Source organism: Onychostoma macrolepis, chromosome 18, assembly GCF_012432095.1.
Source record: "Onychostoma macrolepis isolate SWU-2019 chromosome 18, ASM1243209v1, whole genome shotgun sequence".
Taxonomy (NCBI): Eukaryota; Metazoa; Chordata; class Actinopteri; order Cypriniformes; family Cyprinidae; genus Onychostoma; species Onychostoma macrolepis.
In genome coordinates, this window is record NC_081172.1 from 30,521,456 (window position 1) to 30,539,064 (window position 17,609).

At 37.1% G+C, this 17,609-nt stretch overlaps 1 protein-coding gene across 1 annotated transcript in view; it reads right to left on the bottom strand.

Moving 5' to 3' along the window:
* Positions 1 to 5,168: 5,168 nt before the first annotated feature.
* clmpb (CXADR like membrane protein b) overlaps positions 5,169 to 17,609 on the bottom strand; it is a 97,417-nt gene continuing 84,976 nt past the window's right edge. Inside the window, exons 6-7 of the mRNA XM_058750640.1 lie at positions 12,535 to 12,676; positions 5,169 to 11,749 (exon numbers count right to left, since the gene is read on the bottom strand). Of these exons, the coding sequence (XP_058606623.1) occupies positions 11,410 to 11,749; positions 12,535 to 12,676 (482 nt within the window). The 3' untranslated portion in view covers positions 5,169 to 11,409. The remainder of the gene's footprint in view (positions 11,750 to 12,534; positions 12,677 to 17,609) is intronic.

The window sequence follows — 17,609 nt, forward strand, 5'->3', positions numbered from 1 at the left end:
GACACATCTAGATATTAAAGTAATCAAAAGTTTGTAGTATTTTTTTTTTTCTTACAAAGTTTTCTGTAATCCAGCTTTCCTTCCACACAATTTCCTCTCAAATCCGTCACTAACCTCAAAAAGTATAATTAGGGTGAAATTTTCAATGTACTTTCCACAAATGGGCCACAGGTCTCTGGTGACAGCTCTAAAACTGAGCCATTAATCTTTGGAAATGTAAGACTGTGAACGAAGCCGACCCACTGAACTCAATGAGCAACTGGATTTCCCTCATCTGACAGAACTGCATTCATATGAACGCAGATGAGAGGTGAGCTGTCTGATGAACGCCGTCTGAGCGCTTTGTTGGCGTGTAGGTTTTTAACAGGAGGATCATGCAGAACGGCTGTTAAATATAACATCCCATTAACTTCTTCATTTGACTTTATAGCTGTTGCGTAATTAGGCTCTGCAGACGGTGAAATGTGCTTTAATTTGGGTCACAAAATGTGAACTTCATCATCTATAGTGTCACAGGAGACAAAAGAAAAGAGATTGCAAGATGGAAGTGTGCAAAAATATACATGGGCATGTGAATATGAAACACAGACATAGTTAATAATGATTCATAACTTTGATTCTTACATGGTTTATATCAGTTTTATTTTATCACAAATTAGATATCGGATAGTTTTTGTTAATATTTTAAATTAGTTTTTGTATTTTCAGTTAATATATTAATTATAGTTAAAGTTACAATCATTTTGTTTTGTTTTCACTTTAAAATAAGGTTCATTAGTTAACATTAATTAATGCATTAATTAACACAATGAGCAATTCATTTGTTAAAGTATTTATTAACCTTTGTTAACATTAACTCATAAAAGTACAACTAGTATTGTTAGTTCATGTTAGCCCTGGTCCATTAATAAATATTTGCATAGACAACTTTGGATTTTAGTAATATTAGTAAATTTTAAAATATTATTAACTGAGATTAATAGATCCGTTACTAGTATTTTACATTATTGATCCATGTTAGCTAATGTTAACAACTGCAAGGTGTTACTTGTAATTTTTATATGGATTAATTTTCTCGTTAACCCTAAAAGAAACGCAACACAGTGCAAAATTCAAAATACAGGTAAAAAAAATCAATATGGAAAATTTCTTCTTCATTAACCCAGAACATTGTAAGCGTAATGATTCTTCTGTCCTAGAAAATATTATCTGAGATAAGTTTTGTTGTTTATTTATGTATTGATTGATTGTTTTTTTTTTTTACGCTTAAGCACAAGAGAGCTTGTATTAAAGAATAATGCATGTGACTATTGTTCATCAGTACTCATGTACTCAGAGCCTGCAATATATAAGATTCCACAGAACTGTCAGCCATCACAACAGATATACAGTATTGATTTATTAAATAGTCTTAACTGGTCTTTTTGCTCTTCCATACCTGCTGGTTTATTTATTGTTTGGCATATTGGTTGAAAAATCAAACTGAGTCCAAATAATGGTCTGAAAATAGCCTGCAGTATGTAAACGTGGACTCACTCTGACATTTCAAACACTAGAGAGCAGAGTTTGACAACAAATGTGCAGCTGAGTGAGTGACTAACAGGCCAGAGTGCTGCTGTATGTGTCTTTATGTCTGTCTGTCATGCTTTCTTTGGTGCACGAGAGAACCTAAAGTCATTTTAACCCCAAAAAAAAAAAAAAAAACATAATATAATTAATATATATTTATCATTGCATTAAGTTGACATTTGCTGTTCTTAGGCAAAAATTCAACTTAACTGTCCAAAGCATGTTTGGGGTTTTAGAGGCCCCAGGTGTACAATATAAATGCATTTTCATATGGATTTATTCTCTCACACAATGTAGCAATTGTGCAGCTATTTATTCAGATTTTTTATTATTATTATTTCATACTTTTTTTCTAACACGTTTTTTTTTTTTTGTTTGTTTGTTTTTTCCTGGGGTCAGATCGATCTCAAACATAAACACCATTAGCTACTAGAACAGATTCACATTTGCATGTGTGCTAGACTTCTTTGATAAAACAGGGTTAATGCTTCAACAATATCTGCTTTTTGAATACATCAGAGGAACTTAGAATAATTTATAGCCAAAGTTTTTATTTTTGCACCAGGTCACACTTTAGGTGGCCTTAACTACTATGTACTTACATCAAAAAATAAGTACAATGTACTTATTATGGTCATATTGTATTGCAACACACTATTGCTGCTATTGAGGTGTGATACGGGTAAGGTTAGGGACAGGTTTGGTGGTCTGGGTAGGTTTAAGGGTGGGTTAAGGTGTAAGTGATGGGTCAACAGTGTAATTATAAATGTAATTACAGAAATTAATTACAGATGTAACTACATATAGGTATTTTTAAAAATAGTACAATGTAAGAACATGTATGTACACATTGTATTTAAGGCCATCTAATATAAAGTGGGACCATAAACATAAACACAGCAAAGTCAATCTCAGCAGAAAATGAGGGCTATTTGTATAAAATATACCACTTTTTCAGAGTGCTGCATTTGCATACCTGGTTTTGCTTCAGGAGCTAGATTTTTCATTAGAGATGTGACGACATAGAATCGAAACTGTTTGTCATACAAATACAAATAGGCTACTAATGTCTATATAATCAAACATTAAAGTGCCCTATTATGTATTTTTGAAAATGACCTTTCATGCAGTGTGTAACACAGCTCTAAGTGAATGAAAACATCATGCAAAGTTTTAAATCTGAAAGTGCACCGTGTATAAAGTTTATGGGCCCTATCATACACCCGGCGCAATGTGGCGCAAGGCGCGGCACAAGTGTTTTTGCTAGTTTGAGCCCAACGCAGTTCTCATTTTCCCGTTCTGTGCCGCGTTGTTTAAATAGCAAATGCATCTGCGCCCATCTGTGCGACCATGGGCATGCTGGTCTAAAAATGAGGTATGTACAGGCGCAATGTTGGCGCTTTGCTATTTTGAGGAACTGAAAATAGACTGCGCTCAACTCAAACCTGGTCTAAAACCTAAAGTCAATGGGCAATTTTTTTGTAATTTTTTTGTTATTTGAAGAGCGTGTTAGTAGAAAATGCGCCTCTGGGCGGGTCTGCAACGCCCGTTCACTTTGCTTATTGCAGCAGCACACAAACATGGCAAATATTAAAAATTAAAGGATTACAGTGTAAAATAATATGATTGTGTAGGCTACATAAATATAAAAATGTCATACATGTCATAATGCATAATTATTGCGTGTATCAGAATTAGCCTACTTATTTGCTCGCGCATGAGCAGATCCGTTGAGGAGTGTCTCGCTGCAGCCTACACGATCCAGGGGGCGTGGTTAGATCCAGATCCAACTCCTCCCACCTTACATATACCTAAACCTACCCATCTCCACCCCCTGATCCCTAAACCCACCCCATCTCCACCCCTAAACCTACCAATCTCCACCCCTTAGATCCACCCCCTAGATGTGGATCCAACCCCGCCCCCTGGATCTTGTGGACTGCAGCGAGCCCTACTTGGATCCATTTGCTCTCTGGAGAGGAGAAGCGTTCAAGTCTGTGCGCCTTAAAATTACGCCATTTAAATAGCGAATCCGCCATGGCGCGAGCGCAACTTGCTCTTAAAGGGAATGGGAGATGATTGGTTTATTGCACGTTACGCCCAAACAACACCCATTAATCATTAAGGGAATAGGGACAACCCATTTAGACCATGCGCCCGGACACGTCGACCGTCGTCGTTAAACTAGCAAAAGTGGATTCTGACATGCCCTGAGTGCACTTGAGCCATGCGCTTTAGACCATGCGCTTAGATTGTTAAAATAGGGCCCACTGTCTCTCAAAAGAAAGAGTCGAATCATTGAAACGAGTCGTTTTAAAAAATGAATCCCAAGCTGTTTCATGTTGACGTCAACATGAAACATTAGCATATTGCCCGTCCACTTGTTGGTCTTTTCGTGTTGGTCTGAATGAAAATGCAAATTCATTCTTTGCCATTAGATGCCGCTTTTGGAGCGGTAAAAATAGCGCTTTCCCTGGTAACGCTGTACACAAAGCAGCACTGTGCTCACAAAATCTGCTTTATCAGGCATTACAGGCATGATGAAATGGAAATGAGACCAATCGGACCAATCAGCGGCACGCAAAGGAGGGGTTTGGAAAAATCAATCGTTGAGCAAATCGTTTGGGAGTCATTGCGCAAGTAAGGTAAAAAATAAATGCATATTATAAGACAATGAAAGTGTTTTTTGACCTTGCATGCATGTCAACCTGTTGTTGGGGACTCCCAAAACCAAAATATGAACCTTTCATTACCCATAATAGCGGCACTTTAATCAACAGGATATTAATATTATTATAAATGGATTCCTGACGGGAATAATTCAATGCACAAAAAACATTCTGGCTGGCACAAACCGTATTTTTCCCTGGGAAATTTAATGTATTGGATTTGTCAGTTGTTTTATGCTTGTGCTTGCTTTGCTGCAAATATATTGTTTAAAATGGTGTGGGTGTGTGTGTGTGTTTGAATGGACATATGGCCTTAAACTGTCCAAATTTGCCTACTTCCTGCTGTATAGGAGGAAAACAGTATGTGAGAAGAGTATATGTACGAAATCATAGTATTCATACCTGAAAAAGATCAAGCTCTTAAGGACTACTACAAAGTGACAGGTGAGTTTGATCTGGGTTGGAGCTAAACTTTGGAAAAGTGTTGAGAAACCCAGCCCTAAATTCTCAGCTGAAGGTTTTAAAAGTTCAATCAAATTGGAAAATGGTGTGTTTGAAAAAGTCACGACAACAATGTAAATGTCATCTTCATTTAAATGATAATTTGCTGAATCAAGGATGCATGAAACTGGAGTGTGGGAATGTTATCGCTGTCTAATGATATCACTTGTTTCACTCATTTCACTGTGTCTACATAATAGTTCAAATCAAATTATAATATTTTTGAATAATATTTGAATTACACCTCTTTTGTTTTCAGCATAATTTCCACATTGCTGATGATAAAGGTAATTTTTTCTTCTCTACACACACATTTGTTTACACAAATGCGTGTGGTTTCGCTTTGGACTAATCAAATAATGGGCTGCCAAATAGCTTGTCGTTGAATATTTTATTTGCAAATGAAGTATTAATAACTCAGAGTCCGTAAAAATATACAATTTTTTACTTGTAGAGGGACATATTTACAAGAATGGATCTTCTTCAAAATGAACAAACTGGTTTACAAAACTCAAAATGTGTGCAACAGCAAAGAGAAATGAAGATCATGAGTATTTTCCCTTCAGTCTCACCAGACGAGGACTCTCAGGCAAATACAGGCCCGAGTTCCCGCATTCACAAACAAAACAAAAACAACAAAAAACCCTCAAGATAACAGAGGAAAGCACAGTAAATGTTAAAACAAAGTAATGTGAATGAAAAAAGAGACAAAATGGATGTTGGTCATATTTACACTTACATATTCAGCCGAATATACAGGTATGAACACAGAAGCAAAGCATTCCCAATATCTGACCTTTAGGCCATAACATGCAATCCCTTTGCTTTTCCAATGGAAAATAATTCCCTTTTACACCCCTCGAAGTAACACATACTGCTACAGTTTCTAAGAGGAGTCGAAGGGGCCTTTTTAGACATCGGACATTATTTTAATAACAACCATGTTGGGTAACAATGATCGGTTAGAGGCTACATAGACAGTCAAGTACATCTTTTAAATAGAGCGTTATCTCAAAAATACATCGCAGATGGACCTTAACTCATTCCCTGGATTGAGCTCCCATTCAAAACTGAATGTCCTCATGCAACGTGAGCACCACTTCAGATGCTTTGGCGGCTCTATGGAAGAGTGTACATACACTGATGGTTTCTAAACACCATGCTGGCTCTTTAACAGTGTTGAAATAAAAGCCCCTAAAGATTAATTTTCAGAGGAAATATACCAGTTCTTCTTGCTGGGAGACGTTGGGGAGGGCTCATAAAGGAATAAAAATCACCTTAAGTTCCTGCATGTAAGAACGTAACTGCTGGAGGGCAAGCTTTCAATCAGCTTTCCTTGTAATAAAGTGGGCCGATCTTGGCTAGTTTGGTGCTGTAATGTCCTAAAACAGAAAAAGGACCAAAATAAACATAGAACAACGGCTCTGTTCCAAAACCTACAGAGCTGCCTATGTAGGCAGCATTTTAAAGCATATAAGGCTGTTCCAAAAGGTTCTGAGATACCTTCCAATGGCAGTATCACCTGGATTCACTGGGCCCTATCATACACCCGGCGCAAGGCACGGCGCAAGTGTTTTTGCTAGTTTCAGCCCGACGCAGTTCTCATTTTCCCGTCCTGTGCCATGTTGTTTAAATAGCAAATGCATTTGCGCCCATTTGTGCGCCCATTGGCATGCTGGTCTAAAAAAGAGGTGTGTTCAGGTGCATTGTTGGTGCGTTGCTATGACTGCACCATAGACCAATTCAAACCTGGTCTAAAGTCTAAAGTCAATGGTGCAATATTTTTTTTTGTTATTTAAAGAGCGCGTTAGTACAAAATGCGCCTCTGGGCAGGTCCACAATGCACGTTCACTTTGCTTATTACACACAGGGACGCGCAGTAGCACACAAACATGCCAAATATTAAAAATTAAAGGATTATAGTGTAAAATAATATTATTGTGTAGGCTACATAAATATAAAAATGTCATACATGTCATAATGGATAATCATTGCGTGTATCAGAATTAGCCAACCTATTTGCTCGTGCATGAGCAGATACGTTTGTTCTCTGGAGACGCGTTCAGTCTGTGAGCCTTAAAATTCAGCCATTTAAATAGCGAATCCGCCATGGCGCGAGCGCAACTCGCTCTTAAAGGGAATGGAAGATGAGACTCTGGTTGGTTTATTGCACGTTACGCCCAAAAACACCCATTACTTATTAAGAGAATAGGGACAACCCGTTTAGACCATGCGCCCGGGTGTGTCGACCGTTTTCTCGTCGTTAAACTAGCAAAAGTGGATTCGGACATGCCCTGAGTGCACTTGTGCCTTGCGCTTTAGACCATGCGCTTAGATCGTTAAAATAGGGCCCTTATAATGCAATCGCATGATGAATTGCTATAAGTTCAGATAAATCTAATTAAAATGGACTATTTTAGGCAATATTTGTGTATTATGCATTTTTATTCTGAAACTCTGTACATATGGAGCAATTGTACCTTTAGTTTAGCAACTGTATTGAAATCAAAATCCTCAACCTTTAATTTCAGAGTTTGGGATTAGCATGGTCCTAATTTAACAGTATGTTATAGGTTAGGATAAGTCAACCTTGGGGGCTCTTCACCTATGTAGGCAGTAGACAGCAAGGCAGCATTTCGTAAATTGCAATCACCTGATGCATTTCAACCAGAAAAAATACTTCCATCCAAGATGGTGGACAATGAGTGAAAAACGATAACTAGAGTGTGTTGTTAGCTTGCCAACATCTTACACCAAGCTCTATTGAAATCATAGCACTCTAAATGATTTTATCCTCTGTTGATGGTGTTCCACATCAGTCTTGTGGGGTTCCATTTCAACATTTGGGTTCTGGAAATAAAAATACCATTCTTTTTTGTTTTCCATAGGGGAATGCTTTTGTTGACACCATCAGTTCACATTGTCAACTTATTTTTAAAATGTTTTCATTTAACAGTGGAAAAAGAATGTTATCCATCATTCTGCTAAGGAATCGTCACCAATCAGAGAATCACAACAAGCAAACAATGGCAAATAAACTCCTTAGCTCCCATCCAATTGTCTATATATTTACGTATATACAGTATCACTCGCAGTGGTTTCATGGGATTGTAGTTCTTTCCCTCAATAAAGTTGTACATTTGTCTTATTTTCCAATGTTCAAATAGATATTTTGCTTCAAATCAAAGTTTTTAATGTTATGATTTACCTCATAACTGGTAAGTGTAGTTCATGGCTTATAATGCTTGAATGAAGACTTTTTAAAAATCAATCTATGGGAAAAATACTTCACTGAAAGTGGACTGGCACTATTGCACTCTATTAGGATGCTAACCTTTGAGCCAGCTACCTATATAGGCAGTAGACAGCAAGGCAGCTCAATAGGTTTTGGAATAGAGCCAATATTTCAACACTTGGACAAGAAGAGTAACTGCCAACAAAAACAGCCATATTGTGAAGGCCCAATTGGATGGGTTTCGTCTCGCTCTCTGTTTTGGGGGTAAAGGTATTGGAGAACATCTGTAGGGTTTGGACCCTGTGTTCTCCTTACAATTCCCATCATTCACTCCCCACTCTGCATGACAGCCCATCCATCACACTTACTGACAACAGTTCAGCCAGCAACACCGCCTACACCGCCTCGTGGAGAATGCGGCTCTGGAGAGCACGTCTCGAGTGTGTCTCTATTTATGAGGTCGTGTTAGGCTGTGTACACTTGGGAAGTAGTGTGTGTGTACACTTGGGAAGAAGTATATCGGTGTGTATCAAACACAATTGCTGGGGAAGGTAACAGGAAGGCGGCGAATTGGCATAGGCAGCACTCGGCTACATTAGAGACTGCAACCCAATAAGAATGACGAACAAGGTTGGCACATACACTTGAAAGTGGCCCAAAAATAATTTTGTATGCTTGCTTCCTCACGTCTTATGGCTTTTCCTCTCTTAAATATTAAGGTCCATCAATGGCAGATATACAAGTAGCCATTAAGGAGGAAATGATTTTACTTATTAAAGGGAGCTTAGCGGGTCAGGGGCTACAATGACCAATTATTACTCTCTGAAAATGCATTATACCTCATCTATATCTTTATTATGGCCTATAACCCCAATCTTCAACTGATAACTTAAAGGATATTGTGTGCGTATATTTATCTGTATGTACAATATAAAACAGCATCATGACTACAGAGTGTACATTTTTCGTGGGGCTGTGTTTGGTCCGCCTCTTTGTGCCAGAGCGCTCTCTCTCCCTCCGCTGATGGGGGCCGTTTTACACATGAATTCCTTTGTTTTTTTTTTTGTTGTCTGGTACATTGCAAAGAACCAAGGACAAAAGCAATCTCGGGGGAAGAATTCACTGTGAAGGCACACAAAACAGGCAACTTGTCCATTTCAAAATTCACAAATGCACCAAGCAAGGTCTTCCCAGGGGCTTCGAGACGCCGTTAATGGAGAGGGTTTTGACAGCGCTTGGCGGAGGAAGCTGTGGGGCGGCTAGCACAAAGAGCTAGCCATCTTGAGACAGCCTGTTGTTAGAGGGTCCTAGGAGAGTCCTGGGATGGTACTGTGGTGCATACACGAACTAGAAGGAGAGTACCGCAAATGTGCACACACGCACTAGTTTCACACACGCTCTGTACATAAGTCCCTGTTATGTCATTCCCTTTCATTTACTTCTCCACAGTACTGTGAGATTATAGTCCAAAATTACTTGTGCCTCGTATGCTATTATGCAGTACCGCTGGGTATTCTAGAAAAGAAGGAAAAAATAAATAAAAACCAAAACTATCTTCGACTTATACACATTCATAGTATTCGTGACAGGTTTTGGTTTCAGTATCATTGGAAATACAGCTGTAACAAATATACCGCGGTCGGTATGTAATACAAACTTAAGTCCATGAAACACTGAGGATGACATCCGAAACCAGACTGCAGACTTTCTGTCAAGGACGTACAGTACACTCCATGTATATACATAGATTTAACTGCAAAAAATTCATAGCAGTATTTAGAGAGCAGTTGACACACAGGGGGAATTCACTAAGGATCAATTGCACCTGCCAATGGCATTGTTGATTTCCACACGTCGTGTTTCTAACACCCAGTTCACGAATGGAATTGTGCAAATCACTGGCTGCAACATTTTACCCGCCGCTATTACACAGGTCAGTTCTGAGTGCAAGATTGTGAAGGATACAGCAGATTACTGCAATCTGGTGTACTTTACTGGGAATGTACATACAGCAATGCAAGGCACCTAAAACGGTGATTAAAGTGCGCTTGACTGCATGACACATTGGGATATATTTTGATAGTAAACTTCAGACATTCTGCTAAGTAACTTTGCAACTACACTTCAACTAATTCTCATTAGAGTAGTAGGCTGTAAGGTTAGGATTAGGGTTAATAGAATAAATTGACAAACTTGCAAAATTTACTTATAATCAGTTGAATGTCTGTTGGGGACCATCAAAATAAAGTGTTTGCAGATATTAAGCAGACAGTCTAATACTCTAATGACTGCTAGTTGACATGTAGTTGCAACGTTACTTATAGCTATTAGAAGTGGACTATCAAAATAAAGGTTTACCGGATACAATGCTCTTCTCCCATCATTCATCATTTGATGAATTATCACTGCTAGAAAACATAGATGAAATCTCGTATACTGAATTTCTTTTACCATCTGCATCTGTGGGCAGTAATAGTAAAACATAAGTAGCAGTGATTTTTGATGAAAAGATACAATATCAGCCTAATTTACATAGAAAAAGTGGGTTTGCGCAAAAACCAATGACAATGGCATCATTTAAATACTGTTAAATGGGTGTTTTTTATGAAATATAGCGTGCTAAGGTAGCGAAACTGTTCGGTGAATTCGCCCCACAGTGTGTTACATGATGACTGAACTGGTAAAGTCTCTCTTTGCCACTACATCAATGACACGTCGTCATCCACGTGCTGAAATGTCCATCGGGGACCATTTCTTCCGATCACTTCACTTCTTCTTAGTGGGTTTGATAAGATATTAATAAGATTGCCTTCGATTTTGATGTCTGAGCCACAGTCGATATTGCATTGCATTCTGGGCAAAATGAATGGGAATGAGATGGACAGTTCATGTTCCCAGAGCCGCCCCCTCGCCTTCGACAGAAACAACAGGTTCTTGGATAATATCCTTCATTTCTCTTCAGAGTCGGCTGGTCCTTCCACTCGCCGTCATGTTTCATAAACCCAGCCTGCCCTTGGACCTTTAGCCTCTCTGATGCAATAAATAAATAAACTGCACTTGGGGAAATTTTTCCACCCCACCGCCCAGAAATAGCTCAAAAAGTGAAAGCAAAACAAATAATGTTAAAAAAAGGGTCAGACTGTGCCATGAGATCAAAAGAAGGGTAGAGAATCAAAGAATAAGAATAAAAAAATTCTTGTTCTTCAGTTCCTCCCTTGTTTTCTTTTAATACTTCAGAAGGGGGCAAGCACTGTGTATTTTCCCTTGTAAATATGCATTCAACTTTTTAGATTTTATATGATTGATTTTATTTTTCAATTATGCTTTTATTTTTTTGTGTGTATTTTATTTTTCCAATCGTAGTTGCAACTTTTGGAAGAGTCACTGTGGGTGTCTTGTACGGAGACCCGCACCAGGCCGCGCTTCCTTTACTCTCTACACTGTCTGAAAGGCCTTGCTTTGAGCAGGGACCATGATGCCCGCCGGGATGGACATGCCCACTGGTGGATTGGGGGGTCTGAATTTTGGGGTGGCTGGGGGTTCTGGGGTTTTAGGCACAACCTGTGTGTAGGCCGGGGGAGACTGGGGATACCCGTGGGGCTGTCCGTTCTCCTTGAGGGCGGCGACAGCAGGTGGCCGTGGACGCTGGCCTCGAGGTGCGCTGTTGTGCACCATGGACTGTGTGGAGGAGGCACCGGAGCGGGAGCTGCCAGAGCGAGACGAGGAGAGGGAGTTGGGCTTCACCAGCTTGGCTTTAGGAGCTTCTGCATCCTCTCTGCAAAAATAACAGAATTATGGACACTGGTTACAGATGTCAAAAATATCGGTACATTGATATTAAGGCAATCAATCAATCAATCAATCAATCAATCAATAGAAGTAGTCTAGAATTGTAGTCTGGACCACCATTGCCACCATTTAACATAAATTTATAAATACATAAATAGATAGATTCAATATTTAATTCTAATAGACAGACACAACTTTAGGCACTGTTTGCTTTGTTTATGTCTTTATTGTAAATTTTTTATAATAAAGGAGATAGTTAGCATTAGCATATTGATTTTCTTTATAATGAAAATAATTACATTTTAGTTGTATTGGTATCAAGTTCAACTAGACAAATTTGGTATCCTGCAAGTTAGATATTTAGCGATTAAGGTTGCAAGGAGCTTTCTTCTAACAAACTTACTCCAGTATAACAAAAATAAATGTGCTAAACATGCTAAACTGGGATAATATTCCACAACTGAACATATCGAGATTCCACTGTGACATGACAGTCAACGTGCACAGGAACGCTCCCTGTATGTTTGTATGTGCATAATACAGATATTCTGTACAGCCGTGGTTTGTGGCTGCGTTATTGATGTGAACACAAACAGTACAGTTCTGTCACTATAGACCTAAAAAACAGCTGTCTGATGTATTATGAAGATTGTCCTGAAGACAATATGAAGAATGTGCCATCTTGAACATATTCAAAAACACAGTCTCTGCGGCAGGGATATTAAGAGTTAAAGTAGATCTATAAAAACACAATCAATACTGAGATCTCACCTGATCTCATTAGGCGTCTCCTCCTCCTCATATTTCTTCTTCTCCTTTTTGCGGAAGACCAGCCAGATGATGAGAATGAGGAGCAGAACACCGAATGAAACGCCAACCACGGCTCCAGCCACCACACCCATGCCCCGCACATCTGCACACAGCAGCACAATCTGTCACGCCTCATTACAGCACACCACGTCTTCATATGATGTCAAGTAAAATACAAAATGAAATAATTATAGTTATTAACAGTAGGGTGCAAAAGCCTAATACAAGTGAAGATGCTAATATTTTGTATTATATCCAAGCTTGTTTCTGAATTTAATTTTAAAAGAAAGAAAGAAAAAAAGATAAAAAGATAATTGTGACTTTCCTCTCCCAATATTTTATTATTATTATTTTTTTTTAAAGATATAAATCCACAGCTACAGGAAATAAAGCCAGAATTGCAGTATATAAACTTAAGTTACAGAAAAAAAAAAAAAAAAAAAAAAGTCACAACTGGGAGTTATATCATACAATTTAGACTTTATAACTTGCAGTTTAGGGTTTATATCACTCAATTCTGAGAAAAGAAGTCAGAATTGTGAGATAAAAAGTCTTAATTTCTTTCTTTTTTTTTTTTTTTACATATACAAACGTGTTTAAAAATGTACACATACATAAATGTGCAAAAATAATTTTATCCTGGTAAAGGGGCATTCTTGGTGTAGTACAAAGCAGAGAAAAATTTGACTGTTATTAAACAAAATCTATATAGCTATTAAGATATTAATGGTAAAATGATTTGTTACAACAATAAATGAGCTTTTATAAGCAATCATTTTATTATAAAAAAGAAAATAATAATAATTTCAACTATAACTGAATGTCTACAAGCCATGTTTCATTTTATTCAAATGTAATTGTTTGTTTTACATCAATGCACATGGATATGAATCATTTGTACACCAACTTGACTCTCAAAATATGTATCTGAAGTAAGAAAAAATGTGACCTAGGACAACAAAACCAGTCATAAGGGTCATTTTTTTTAAATTAAGATTTATACATCATCTGAAAGCTGAATGAATAAGCTTTCCATTGATGTATGGTTTGTTGGGATAGGACAGAGATTTGGCAGAGATACAACTATTTGAATATCTATAATCTGAGGGTGCAAAACAATCAAAATATTGAGAAATTGTCTTTAAAGTTCTCCAAATGAAGATCTTAGCCATGCATATTTCTAATCAAAAATTAAGTTTTGATATATTTACGGTAGGAAATTTACAAAATATCTTTATGGAACATGATCTTTCCTTAGCATCCCAATGATTTTTGGCAAAAAATAGAAAAATCTATAATTTTGACCCATGCAATGTATTGTTGGCTATTGCTACAATTATACACGTGCTACTTATAATTGGTTTTGTGCTCCAGGGTCACAAATAACATTTGTTTGACATGCAATGCTGTACTAACAAATATTACTCAAAATCAGTTGTTAGCACTTACAAGGTGCATCAAATGATTTTTAATCTCAATAAAAACTTAAAAATAATTTCCTCTCATATGAGATGAAAACCCCAGTCATATTATAAGTCTAATAACAGCATTTTTATTAAAGATTTGCTATTATTAACAAAGCTTAATAAATAGTGTAACTATTTACACTAAATAGTGTAACAATTAACTGCTTATTGTTTATAATTGTTAGTTAATGCAATTTATGGGACTTTATTACAAAGTGTTACCTTTTTTTTCACATAGAGCAGGTTACCTCATTGGTTATTTTGCTTGATTAAAGCTGCAGTCCGTAAGTTTTGCCTCTTTGTCGCCATCTCTGTTTGAAAACCTGCAATTGCAGCTGTTTGAGGAATTATCTTCCTTGCGTGGGTTGTGTGCTGGCAGATTCTAGCCTTTCAATCTAGTCTTGAAATATATGACCCAAATAAGAATTTTCACCAGATTGTCATCTGAACAAGTAAGTAACAAGTCTGCCTCATTTGTGCTGACCAACTGAGGAAAAAATCATTACAATAAATTGCGCTACCAATGGTGATTTAATCTAAAGATCAGTTAGCTCATATCACATCAAAACGTGCAAGTTATTATTATTGTTATACTTTATTCTCAAATTATTAATGTTAACAACATCAGCATTGCGTGACTATGAGTATAGTGTATTAGCGTGTAGATTTCAATTTCTGTACAGTCTAATCTCTAATTGACATACCATTCAAATTTCATATTAAGAAATTCTTTTAACCCAAAAAGCAAACTATGCTCCCTTCGAACTGGTTTTCTTTAAAATACAAATCCTGTGTAATCCCAGGCTATCTGTAATCAGAAGCACATTTAAAACTGAAATAGAATTTAATTTCATTCACATGTGTTTCATAAACACATAATCCTTTCTGGATTACAATCCGCCTTCAAAATTATACATTGAATTATTCTAGCTGCTGTGAGAAAAGGCTATAAATGATTCTCCAGCTGCAGGATCCTCACATGCGTTAGCCTAGTAGCCGGGACAACTTCTTTATGTTTACAGACATCACGTAATGACGCAGTGCCATGTTCGAATTTCCAGCGAAAACCTACCCGTACAACTCAAATTAGAAAACATTATTATGAGCTAACCGTTGTGAATTGAGCTAAAGTAAGGCGATAGTTTTGAACACTGGCTGGCTATGTACTTGCTCAAATGTAGATTTCGGATCATTTTTAACCAAAAAAAGCAACATGATCTCACAGAATTCCGTGTAATGTTCACGGACTTTATTAACCTTTATTAATCTGTGGTGGCATCACGGAATCGCCGAAAATTCCGTGATGGGCTCACAGAAAAAATTCCATGATGGGCTCACAGAAGTGATACCAATGTAAGTCAGTGACAGGCATCAGCCGTGAACCACGCACGGATCCACTGGTTCAACACTTTCAATATGCCGACGCGATAATTTATCGTCATCATTATTGTTCAGAACTGGGTAGGTTTAGGGTAGGGGTGGGGTCAGGTACTCCAGTGAAAGTATAACTGCATCGGAGTCACTCTTTTTACGTGGTCCGATGCAGCGCTGGTGTTGAACCAGTGAATCCGAGCATGGACCACGGCTGATGCCTTCTGTGAACCCATCACGGAATTTTCGGCGATTCCGTGATGCCACCACAGATTCGGGGGTTAATTAAGTCCGTGAACATTACACGGAATTCTGTGAGATCAGGTTGAAAAAAAGTTACGGACTGCAGCTTTTATAAATTAATCATGCCCAACTGCTAATGGAACAGTATTGTTTCTACAGTATCTGAAAACTTTAGCTTCTAAATTCATGCTGCTGCTTGTCAGTATAAGTTCACTGTCATATCGGTCAGCACTACATAAATGAAATTTACTGAGTCTATCTTTAAGAGCCATTTATTTTTGTTTGACAAAGAGATTTTGATTTGTTCACCGTTTAAATGTTATATTAGCAGGGGAGCCCATATGTTAGTTACACTTTATTAGTGTTCTCATGAGATATCTTGCAAGTGAAACTGAATTAGGCAGATCCAAATTAAACTTTGCCAGCCACAACCGCAAAATGCCTCTTCCACATAAATTCTTTTCATTTCCTGTGTTGAGAAAGACTAGCAAAAGGCCTAAGTGCAGGACAGTTGTCAAGTGTTTATATAACTCTCTCAATCTTTTCCTCTGGTGAGCATTACATTCTTCTGCCTCTTCCAAAACCATTACAACACTGAAGGATGGCTGTTTGAGCAAGACTGATGACAAATAGCCACACTCTGGCTTTCTGTAGATCCCAGTGCTCAATGAAAGTGTGTGTGTTTGTGTGTGTGTGTGAGAGAGAGACAGAGAGAGAGGAAAGGAGGCAAAGTGAACATGAAAAAAGTTTTTAAATGGAAGCTTGTTTCTGCCATGGGATGAAAAAAAATAAAAGTTAATTGCAATGTTTTAATCTCACAATTCTGACCCCCCCCCCCCCCCCTCTCAATTCTGAGATTATATCTCACCGAGAGATATTAAAACGGCAGAAAGAAAAAAAGTCTGAATTGTGAGATGAACAGCTGCAATTACCTATTTTATTTTGTTGCACAAAAAAAGAACTGCGATATATAAATTTGCAATTCTTTGCAATTAACTACTAAAACCATAATAAAAACTTCCTTTACTTAAAATAAGTAATTCTCATTTAGTTTAATGGTGTACTTGCTAAAACGGAAATAAAAAGTTCAAAAACACAACAAAATGACTAAAAAACAAAAGGTTTCAAGTTGTGAGACATAAACTTGCAATTATGAGGGAGAATTTTTTTCCCCCCCTGAATTTGTAAAATAAAAAATTCCAATTACCTTTATTATTATTATATTTATTTATTTTTGGTGGGGGAAAAACATAATTGCATGATATAAACTCAAAATTGAGAGATATATAATCAGAATGCAAGATATAAACTCACAATTATGAGAAGAAAAGTAAAAATTGAACTTTTATATTACCTTTTTTATTTGGTCCCACTTTATATTAGGTGGCCTTAACTACTATGTACTTATATTTAAATTAATCATTTGGTACAATGCACTTATTGTGTACATACATGTTCTTACATTGTACTTATATTGTTAATAATACCTTTATGTAATTAAATCTGTAATTCATTTCTGTAATTACATTTATAATTACACTGTTGACCCGTCCCTTACACCTTAACCCATCCTTAAACCTACCCATACCACATAACCTGTCCCTAACCTTACCCATATCCCACCTTAATAGCAGCAAAAGTGTTTTGAAATACAATATGAACACAATAAGTACATTGTACTTATTTTTTTTTATGTAAGTACATAGTAGTTAAGGCCACCTAATATACAGTGTGACCTTTTATTTTTTCTTATTTTGTGGAAAAAATAATAAACGCAGAATTCTGAGGAAAATAATGTCAGAATGGTGAGATGTAAACTCACATTTGCAAAAAAAAAAAAAGAAAAAAAAGGAGGTTACAATTATTCTGAGATAAAAAGTCACAATTAGCTTTTTAAAATAATTTTTAAAGGTACATTTTAAATAAATTAACACAAATAAAATGAAACTGCCCAAC